The following is an 11,766-nucleotide window of genomic DNA, read 5'->3' on the forward strand; positions in this document are numbered from 1 at the left end:
ATCATGTTGGAGTGCAATCCTTGTGAGACACAATGGGAGAGAGTAGTTGTGTTCTCCATCAGCAATGTCACTTGTTGTATCATGAAATCGTAGTTCCAACGATAGGGAAGATTTTGTGGTGGTGCTTCCTCCTGTACCTAGGAAGGAGTTCAGGTTGTGTGTGGTCGTAATATTGTTGGTTGTGCGGATGAAGGTTGTTCTTGTAAGCCAGAGGACATTTGTAGGGATTGTATTAGTTGTTTAGAGGGTTTGCGTACCCCATATGAATAAAGGGTGTCTGGAGATTAAAGGTTTTGGTAACGGAGTGGATTTGGGTGTCTTTCATCCTTGGGAGGTGGTGGGTTGGAAAAGGTACCTGCTGGTAGCGGGCGTAGTACCCATTGGCTCTTCGATAGGGTTCTTCATAGTTCCTACGAGCGTTGTTCCTTAGTGGTGATCGAGGCAATTTGTTTGGTAGTAACGTGGGAGAGTGAGGGGTTGATTTGTGAAGAGGGAGAAGCGGTGGTGTTTGAGATATAAGGAGGGAAGGATGAGGGGTTGAGTGGTATAGGACACAGTAAGGGGCCATCATTTAGGTGGAAGATGTTGGGATTTGACTGGCCGGAGATGGAGTAGTTTGTATCCATATCGGGCAGTGCCAGAGATTGAGTTGCAAGTGCTGGAGGGGGTGCATTAGATGCACTGGTAGAGGGAATGATTATTTACCTAGTGTGAGATGTGGGTTGGGTACAGAGGGTTTTTTCAAGTGGATAAGTGTCCAGGTTTGATGTGCTTAATTGCGTGGGAATTGTATTTGACCTAAGGGATGATATTTTAGGCAATTTTTGTTTGGAAACTAATTTTTTGGGAGTGATATTGAATTCCGGTGGTGGGAAGTTAGTATGAGAGAGAGTTGAATTTTAGGTTTTTGAAAGGTGATTTTTGGATGTTGTATGCACGGTATTAGCTGGGGTGTTAGGGCTGATGTGATCTTTTGGGGGCGTGGACATGGAGGTAAGGTAGTATTTCAGTGGGTAGCTGTGTAAGTGGGGCTCGGTGCAGTATCAGACGCATTAAAATACAAAAGGACGTAGAAGGGGTTGTGTTTGGTGATGGACTTGGTGGAGACGAGCTTGGTGGGGAGCCTGCCACGTGGAAAGTATGTGGCATGTGGATCCATGTTAGTGAATGACGCGGTTGTTGCATGGGCAGACCTTGCCATATGGAGAACCAGTGATAGCAGTGAGCCCACATGGGCAGGTGGAATGGTTTGACGTGGCGACTTATCAATGGTATTGGTTGACTGAGAGATGTGATTGTTGGAAAAAATTTGGGAAAGAGGTGGAGTAAACCTACCGTCAATTTCAACTGATGCTGTAGAGCTGCCGTCAAATCCTTTGGATCGATTTTCTCCATCCTTTGGAGATGTAGGGTGTTGTTCTTCTTTTTTATTTGGAATGTCTTGGATTGGTTCCGATATATCTTTATTGATTTTTCCTTCTTTTGTTTTCTTTGAATTCAACTTTCCCAGACGAAACAGAGTGGGGTTCAACATGTTATTTTCCTTTCCTTTTTGGGTATACTATTGTTTTCCATGGGCCTTCAGACGTACCTGGTTGTTTGGCGTCATCGTTGGTAGGGGAATTTTTTGTTCCCATGTTGATCTGGCATTGGTAGTTTATGTGTCCCAAGTATCCACATAGTATGCATAGGGGTTTTGTGTTTTGGTAGTAGATTTGTTGGAGATGGGTGTCAAGGAGTACTATTATAGGCAAAGGTCTGCCTAGTGGTGCCAGGATGCATAAACGTGCATAGAGACCTCGATTGGCTTGTACTGTGCAGATATCAATTTTTAAGAGTGTTCCTAGTAGTTGGGCAATCTTTTTTAAGATGAGGATGTCATAAAACTTAGTGAGTAGATCTTGTAATCGTATCCAGATTGTGACAAACATGGGTTGGGCATTGTGTGGGTTGAATTTAGGTTCCCATTGCCTGACTGATAGGTATTGGGGTCCGATGAACCATGGTCCTTGGTGTAAAGCTTTAGTATAGTTGTTTACGGAGACAAATTTTATGAGGTAGTAGTTGTTACCTAGATCTGTAATATTAAGTGCTTCAGATGGTCTCCATAGCCGATGCAGCTTGTCCTTAAGAAGATTGTAGCCCACACTCCTCCCAAGAAGCTGGATGATGAGGGCTTGTTTCCAAGGCAAGTAAAACCTTTGTTTTTCCTAGCCTGATATGGGGATAAAGTTAGGGTGATTCTCGGGGTTTGACTGTTCATTCTCAAGGGGGATGTTGTTGAATATACTACAGTCAAAGTCCAAAGGGTTGTTAGTAGTGTTAGGGGATAGCAGCTTTTCTTTGACGCTTCCGTTGTCATTTGTCTCCTCTTTTGTTTTATTTACGCTGCGAAGTAACTGATCTGCTTCTTCATCATTCATCAATGTGTCAGTAGTTTGAGCCATAGTGTTTATGATTTTGTTTTGCTTAATTGGTTTTTCTCTCTCTATGTTTTTAGAGAGAAGGGAGAGAAGTATGAAAGTTGTATTCTGCACCTTTTATTTTTTCAACTTAAATTGTTAAACTCGGTCTTGGCAATTTCATATGCATGCACTAAGATTTTTAACTTTCAAACACTTTTTCTCAATTTTAACGTGATTTTGTTTTTTCAAATTTCAGCTAAATTTTTTTCAAAAAGCTATTAATGTTTCACTTAGTGGAACAATCATCAATTACGTCCTACTATAATTCCTAGGGTCGTGGTCGATTCGATAACTCTCAAGAGTAGAGGTAGCGCAAATGAACAAGTTAGGTCAAATTTAAATTGGCCATGACAGATCAAATCAATAAATGAATCACAATTAAACTAACTAAAAATTTACTAGAGTCGTCAATAGTAAAAAACAAGGGAATGTTACACAAATAGTCGGCCAAATTCAATGTTTACTTTTTCTAGTCGGTATACATACATTATATATTGATTATACGTAGTTATACATATATTATACATGAAGTATAGATATATTATATATTCACCGGCTATTTATAGTTTAAGTAATTAGGTGGGCGGCTATATGGGTTAATTCTTAAAAAAACAAGAGGTTATGCAAGAAAAGGTACCTGTTGGAACATTGGTATATAAAGGTAATGAAATCAACTTTTATGGCCTGATAAATGGATCTCTTCTAATGTGCCTCTCGCTCTCAAGAGTTAATTCATGGGCCATTAACCTCAAAGTTGGTCACACAAGTTTTTGGGAAATATTGCGGAAACTGAAAATAAAGGCTTTTATAGTGTAATTACTAATTTTAAGGATTTTATACCCACTTTTTAAAAAATTATAAAAAAAAACGGCAAAGGGTCAAATATACCCTGTACTTTTGAAAATGGTCTAAAAATACCCCTCCATATACTATTGGGCTATATATACCATTCCCTTCATACTTTGGAACAAATATACCCTTATTTTGGATATAGTGCCACATGGCAGCACCAGATACAAGCGATCCATTTCTTTTTTTTTTTACCCGATCCGTTTTAAAAAAACCCACCACCCGACCCGTTTTAAAATTCAATTTTTTTAGTTTTTTTAAAGCATATATTTTGTAAAAACTGGAATATTTTTTGTAAAAAAGAAAAGAAAAGGAATTTGCAAAATATATTTTTTTAAGTCTTTTTAGTTTTTTAAAGTATTTTGTTTGTAAATCTGAAGAAAAACAAATTGTAAAAACTGGAAAAAAATAAAAAAAGACTCTCCTAAAGCATTTTAAAAAATGAAAATATTTTGCAAAGTCTTTTTTTTTTCAGTTTTTACAAAAAAATACTTTAAAAAACTAAAAAATGTATATTTTTAAAATTCCTTTTTTTCAATAAAATATTTTTTTATAATGCTTTAAAAACTGAAAAATATATATTTTGTAAAAACTGGAGAAAAAAAAAGAAATTTGCAAAATATATATTTTTCAGTTTTTTAAAGTTTCTTAAAACTGAAAAAAAAGGATTTTGCAAAATATTTTTATTTTTTTAAAACTAATGCATATGTAGTCCACTGCTTTAGGAGAGTATTTTTTTTTCCAGTTTTTACAAAAAAAAAATTCACTTTTTACTTTAATAATTCTAGTTTTTACAAAGTATATGCTTTAAAAAAAACTGAAAAAATTGAATTTTAAAACGGGTTGGGTGGTGGGTTTTTTAAACGGGTCGGGTAAAAAACGGTTCGTTTTCATATGGTGCTGCCACGTGGAACTCTATCCAAAATAATGGTATATTTGTTCTTAAGTATGACGGGAAGGGTATATATAGGCCAATAGTATAACAATGAGTATTTTTAGACCATTTTCGAAAGTACAAATATATATTTGACTATTTGACGAAAAGAAAATACCCCCACTATATGTTTTGGGAAGTCTTTACGTTTGTTCTGAATAGCTTTAACTAATTGCTAAATCAACATGTTGGGCACGATTAAGAAATAAAAAGAAGTAGAGAAAGTTAAATGCACAAATCAATTGCTACTTACAATAATACATTTGAGATTTTGTTAAAATTTAGAAGAATATCACTTTTCTACTCAACTGAAAAAATCACCTTTATTGAATAAGATCGGCTCAAATCGAAAGCTCAAATAAAAAAGAAAAGTAGGCGCTTTTAAGAATACTGTAGAGTAGCTCGTCCTACATTGGGTGACTTGCTGAAGCCTTGTGTTCGTTTCAGTAACCTGGAATCTTAAACACCTTTCTGGACATTTTAGGTGCAAAAGCTTGTAATAGAGGGGAATTTGTAACAATTCAGTGGCAAGTCTGGTGTGTCTATCAATTGGACAGAACTTCGGTCGAAGTACCAATCGCTAAATGCCTCTGCAATTGTCTGTTAAAAAAAATACACACACATACACAACTTACATATTCACATTGTAATGAAATCTTTACGTTAATAGTACAGTTTAACCAGTTATAATAAGCTACTTGCCTTTTTTCTAGGTTGTTAAATTCATTATTATAATAATCAGATACATGTAGTTACCACTAGAGGCTAATCAAGTATTTAAAATTAACAGATTCAACCTTTAAAGTTCTCCGCATTGAATTTATTATAATTTTGAAATTACGAATTCATAAAACTTACTAACTTTTCTCATGTGTTTCATGCTAAAAATATCAGTTGAACTCGCAGCTAATAAGCTATATCAGCCACTAATAGTTACCTTTTAAATGACATTTATTTGATTTGACAAATATTCTTAATATTGCTCTTGTGTAAAAGCTAAGCCCAAGGACGAAATAAATCAAATGACTCTCGTCTGAGCAATCAACCCATTTTTAGTGAGTGTTTGAGAAAAAATGAGTGGATATAGTAAATTATAGGGATCTTTACACAAATAACAGATCAGATTTACTGTTTATATTTTTAAAATACAGAATGCACAACCAAAAATCATCAAAACACCTAAAATTGAAGTTGATTTACCTTATTATGTACCGTGAAGCCATTCCAACCAACACCACTTAATATTTGGGAATGAATCAAGCAAGAGTCAATAAACATTCCTCTTGATGAAGAACAATCACTTTGTTTCGGTAATGCACTTAAGAATTCCTGTTTAAAATCTGAAATAATGAAACAATAAAAATTACATGAGGTTTTCCAAATTTCATGAGTTCCACATATTTAATTAAATCCAAATTCGACTTGGTTATATAGATAAAAAAAAAGATAACTCGGTGCACGAAACATCCCGCATTTATGTAGGGTCCGGGCAATAGGCCGCAACCCAAGGGATGTGATGTAAATAGTTTACCCTGATGTTTCCCTGATGCAAGCATCAGTGGTTGATTCCACGGCTCGAACCCCGGACCCGTAGGTAACATGGAGATAACTTTGCTATTGCTCCAAGGCGCGCTACTCTTGGGTATATGGATAATTCTTTAATAAATAGAATATGAAGTTTAATTTGGCCTTGAACTTGCATCACTAACCTTGTAAAGTCTTAACAAGAGTAGCTGAGCACGTATTGTTATTAAGGTCTTCATAATAACCAAGAAAAGTCTTGTTTATCTGATTACATTCGAAGATAAAAGATTGTTAATGCAAACTCATTATATAAGATACAATATTAAGAAATTGAATACTTTGTGTTAAAAGATGACATAGATATCAAATTCTAATTTAATGTCTTTTAATGCACTTAATGGATAATTGAGTTAACCTGAAATGTGTCAAACATTGAGTTGACTATGAAAAATGGTGTCTGGATTTCTTGTTGAAAATATTGTGGAAAAAGGCACTGCAAATTCATTAAACATAACATTAGTTTGATATTACAATTGGGTAAAACCCTTGAATGGCAACGGATTCTTACCAAAGATGGTCTCATTTTTGAAATGCAGGATGATGGCAACATCTTGGCTGAATGCTGCAGTTCATTTTTAAAAAAAAAAAATCACAACAAACAATACTGAATAGTACTCTCTCCTTTCCAATTTATGTGATGCACTTTCTTTTTTAATCTATTCCAAAAAAAATAAAAATTTTCTATACTTAGAAATAATTTAACTTTTAAATTTATTATTTTATCCTTAATGAAAATAATTTATAATCACATAAATATGTATGCTTTATTTTAGACCACAATTTTAAAAGATTTTTTTTTTAATATCATGTCCAGTTAAAATGCATCATATAAAATGAGATCGAGGGAGTAATTGTGAGGATTGATAAGGGAAATAACTATGGTACTAAAGAAAAAGGAGTGACAAAACAGAAAGAAGGAAGAAAAATTGTACATGTAAGGTAATTAGTCCTTCATTGACAATATCCATGAATGGTATTTCCTTCATGTTTTTCCTGTTACACAAATTAACAACACTGTAATTCATTGCAATAGCACTATTAATTACAACTGGATTGACAATGTATAAGTATTTTTACGCCATCTGCATGTTAAGTTAACCTATTGTTAGGACCGAAAAAATCAAGTGTCATGCGGAAGCTAGTAAATCAAACCTTGAACGACGATAAATCAAATAACAAAAGAGAAATATATCAAAAGAGACACAAATATTTAACGTGGTCGGTCAATTGACCTACATCAATGGCGGAGATGAGCAATCTACTATATAAAAGAGAGTACAAAATATCGAGAGAACAACATCACGAAGAGGCAAACAAAAGTGACACACTAACACTTCTCCCGTAAAGTTCACCCCCTAAACAAGACTCTCAAACCCCGTATGGCTACATTGTGGATGCTACCGAATAAGAAGGAAGGATCCTCAATATATAGAAGTCCAAACATTTTCCTCCAAGAAAAGGGACTAGCCAAATATGAAAGATTTATATTTTTCTTTACGTAAAAGGAAAAATCAACTATGGTAAATATATTGTCCTTCCTTCAAGGAAATGGAGAACCAAATATGATAAGAAAATCAGGACAAAAACCTTACACCTACGACATGTAACTTTTCACGGTAATCTGATATGACAATTTGAAAAAAAGACGAACGTACGTACTGTCAATTAAAATATAGTAATTGTATAAAATCTTTTACGATATCAGTATATTATACTGGCTCTTAGGTTAATTCTTACTTGTGGAGAAAATAACTACCATCAGCAAGACACTTTACTCTAGCTGAGTTAGGAAGAAGAGCTCGAAAACGATCACAGTGTAGTAAAGCAGGCAGTCCTCCAGCTGAACCACCTGCGAGAATGGCCTGCCAAAACAATAGTAGAAAATCGTAAAATATTGAGAAATACTGTTTATTTGGTATAACGAAAGTCATTTTTTAAAAAATATTTTTCGCAAAAAACTTTTCACTAGTGTTGACGATTTACTGATACTAAGATAACATACATTTTTTGCATCCTTCATCCCTTTCGCCAAGAAATGTTCGATCAATGCATGGAAAATCCTTGCTCCTCTAAAATGAAGGTTAGTGACCTAATAAACATTAGCATATTATGAGGAAAATGCATAATTAATTAATCTAGATCGGCAAAATTGTTCTTGGATTGGTGAAAATTTCAATTAATAAAAGAGTAAATACTCCGATTCCTTTCAAAATGTATAAGAATATGTAAGAAGCTGAGCTTAAATATGATGATGTACCGGATCAACTATTTCAACGTCTCCTGTGAACGATGCTCCATCGCAATATATAACCATTACTCTATTCCAATTGTAGAAATCTAAAATTTTAAATATAAGATAATTAAATGAGAATATTTAGAAATGATAATATGATTTAGTGATAGTGTAAGTACTAAATGTATTTTACCTGGATTCAGTGTTTTGTTGTTGCTAAGTATTCCATAAAATGATCTTTGCTTTGGAGCAAGTTTTGAGGAACCTTTTTCTGTCTTTGTGCGATTGAGGCAATCTATCACGTTATAGCACCATTCTCCTCCCTTAATAATGCAATATGAAAGTAAGAATTAATTAAGATTAAGATACAAAATTATTTGATAAGATTTTGTACGCAAATGCTTCAAGTTTTTAATGTAACTATTATTTCCATATATAGCTCATACCCTAAAGTAGATAATCCAATTATTAGCTCCTTCTCCATGTCCCTTGTCGTAATAGAATGCTGGTGGAGACCCATCCAAGCAAACTAAAAGCATATAAAGATCCAAATATCATTAATATGGTTATATATGCTCATAACATATGATATTAACGTTGGTTAAATAACGAAATATTTTATCACATGTGAGGCAGAATTTTCACCAAGGGGTTCATCATCTACTATATATATATATATATATATATATATATATATATATATATATATATAGTGTGTGTGTGTGATTTTCCGATAAAAGGGTTCGGATGAACCCTTTTCCGTTCCTATAGTTCCGCCCCTACATGCATATACACTGATGCATTATGAAGAAAAAGGATTTTTACCAGCTCCTTTTGACACTGCACTTTCTAGAATAGTTAAATCAACCATGCCAAGATTTTCATTTGATGTTTGGTTCACTCCAAGTACGGTTTTTCCATTTAGCACAAGCAAGGAAAAAATGAGTAGGCATAGGCATTGCAATTTTGTATGTTCCATGCTTCTTCTACAAACAATTCAAAGAAAACTTTTGTGAGACTTTATAAAATTTAAAAATATTATGACAAATTATGCATACAATGTAAGATAGTTAAAAACATAATTAGCATATTGTTTAATTCATGTAAATTGCATTATTGCCGGGGGAAAAAATGTGGAACCCAGAAAACAGACAAAAATGTGGAACCCAGAAAATTTTAAGATTCAATTCCTATAATCACAGATTTATATGAACGTTGACAACATATTGTAACATAAAATGAAGAATATCAATGTCAATTTGAGAAAATTTCTTCGTTTTTTGTTATGAAACAAATAAATGGAGCATCATTTCCTTGAACCCTACAGATTTCATACCTCATAAATCAAAACCTCTTATTCCACGAATAATTTTCTGTGGAAACAAATTCTGTGGTGTTTTTTTGTTGTTGCAACTTGCAGGTAGTTTTATATTGCCACAACAGAGATAAAATAGGAAAAGATGGGGTTGCTAAATTTTTGCGTTAGGGATTTCCTTTTCAATAATCATCACATAATCTCTACATCTTATAGATTTTGGATGCACTTATATATATATATCGAAATATATATATATATATATATATATGCGTGAAAGATGAAATAATTTTTTTTACCATGAGTCTTTATGTATATTTCACCGTATCTTTTATAGCAATTTATATATTGACCATTCAACGTTCACTATAACAGAGAAAGAGCCTAAAATTGTCCGTTAAGATTAGGCTATCAGTTATCACGCAAAAGAGTGGGGGAAGTGCACACATAACCACTAATTAATGTATTTACTTTTTAGTCACTGTTTTAAAAGTATACTCTTTAGCTAGTGCTTAATAAAATTTTACCCGTCCGGACAAAAATACCCATGTGCTAGACATGGGTATTGTATAAATATTAAAGACATAGTGTCCTTAACTTCGTGAGTGTTGTGTAAATATTAAGGACAAAGTGTCATGTATTTGCACCTTCTGCTGTTAAACTTTAGGACATCATGTCCTTAACTTCATATGTGCAGTGTAAATATTAAGGACGTGGTGTCCTTAACTTCATGTGTGCAATGTAAATGTTAAGGACATAATGTCCTTAACTTGTATTTGCAACTTCTGTTGTTAAACTTTAGGACATCATATCCTTAAATTCATATGTGCAGCGTAAATGTTAAGGACATAGTGTCATTAACTTCATGTATGCAATGTAAATGTTAAGGACATAATGTCCTTAACTTGTATTTGCACCTTTTATTGTTAAACTTTAGGACATCGTGTCCTTAACTTCATATGTGCAGTATAAATGTTAAGGACATGGTGTGCTTAATTTTATATGTGCATTGTAAATGTTAAGGACATAGTGTCCTTAACTTTATGAGTATTGTGTAAATATTAAGGACATGGTGTCCTTAACTTCATGAGTGATGTGTAAATATTAAGGACATGATGTCCTTACCTTCATGAGTGATGTGTAAATATTAAAGACATAGTTTGTCATTAATATTTATTTGCAACTTCTGTTGTTAAACTTCAGGACATCATGTTCTTAACTTCATATCTGCAGCGTAAATGTTAAGGACATAGTGTCCTTAACTTCATGTGTGCAATGTAAATATTAAGGACATAATATCCCTAACTTGTATTTGCACCTTTTGTTCTTAAACTTTAGGACATCATGTCCTTAACTTCATATGTGCAGTATAAATGTTAAGGACATGGTGTCCTTAACTTTATATGTGCATTGCAAATGTTAAGGACATAGTGTCCTTAACTTTATGAGTATTGTGTAAATATTAAGGGCATGGTGTCCTTAACATCATGAGTGCAGTGTAAATATTAAGGACGTGGTGTCCTTAACTTCATGTGTGCAATGTAAATGTTAAGGACATAATGTCCTTAACTTATATTTGTAACTTCTGTTGTTAAACTTTAGGACATCATGTCCTTAACTTCATATGTGCAGCGTAAATGTTAAGGACATGGTGTCCTTAACTTCATGTGTGCAATATAAATGTTAAGGACATAATGTCCTTAACTTGTATTTGCACCTTCTGTTGTTAAACTTTAGGACATCATGTCCTTAACTTCATATGTGCAGTATAAATATTAAGGACATGGTGTCCTTAACTTCCTGTGTACATTGAAAATGTTAAGGACACGGTGTCCTTAACTTTATGAGTATTATGTAAATATTAAGGACATGGTGTCCTTAACTTGATGAGTGATGTATAAAATATTAAGGACATGTGAAGAAAGGGTAAAATGACTTTTTGTATCAATTTTAATAGAATAGTGGCTATTTTTGCTCAACATTAAAAATACTGGCTAAAAAATAAATATCACTTAAAAAAGTGTTATACCACGCCATTTCTTGCAAAAGAGTCATGATTTATGGAATACAACACTAATATCTTCCAAGTATTTAAAAATGATGCACTTTAGGCTAAAGTACGAGAGACGTTTATAAACAAACTTTATGAAAATAATGAAATTACTACTCTGAATATAATATCAATTTATTGCATATCTTAGCTTGTAATTTGTTTGTATCCTCTTTAGCAGTAGAGATCTGAAAAAGAAAAATTTCTAACCCACGTTCAAGCGTACCTTTGAAACTTGGAGTACTCTCAAGTATGTTATGTCGGGCAAAGGTTTAGCCAAACTTTTAACTTTATGGGTTCAAGATTTTAGAACAGCGACATCAAGTATTAGTAACC

The 11,766-nt window shown here is 33.4% G+C and overlaps 1 protein-coding gene across 2 annotated transcripts; it reads right to left on the minus strand.

The window, feature by feature from the left end:
* Positions 1-4,454: 4,454 nt before the first annotated feature.
* Positions 4,455-9,506, minus strand: LOC107795613 (pectin acetylesterase 8-like). Of its 2 annotated transcripts, none has more exons than XM_075230614.1 (13): positions 9,402-9,506; positions 8,891-9,051; positions 8,512-8,594; positions 8,259-8,388; positions 8,090-8,169; positions 7,835-7,921; positions 7,570-7,694; positions 6,765-6,825; positions 6,341-6,394; positions 6,188-6,265; positions 5,958-6,036; positions 5,449-5,588; positions 4,455-4,848 (listed from the first exon to the last, which is right to left on the minus strand). In XM_075230614.1, the coding sequence occupies exons 1-13, from the start codon at positions 9,404-9,406 to the stop codon at positions 4,729-4,731; spliced, it is 1,203 nt and encodes a 400-aa protein (XP_075086715.1). In that variant the 5' UTR covers positions 9,407-9,506; the 3' UTR covers positions 4,455-4,728. The 2 variants fall into 2 exon arrangements, with proteins under 2 accessions (XP_075086715.1, XP_075086716.1); XM_075230615.1 differs by having other exon boundaries at positions 8,891-9,048; positions 9,402-9,467.
* Between the last annotated feature and the right edge of the window lie 2,260 nt (positions 9,507-11,766).

Source organism: Nicotiana tabacum, chromosome 15 (assembly GCF_000715075.1).
Source record: "Nicotiana tabacum cultivar K326 chromosome 15, ASM71507v2, whole genome shotgun sequence".
Taxonomy (NCBI): Eukaryota; Viridiplantae; Streptophyta; class Magnoliopsida; order Solanales; family Solanaceae; genus Nicotiana; species Nicotiana tabacum.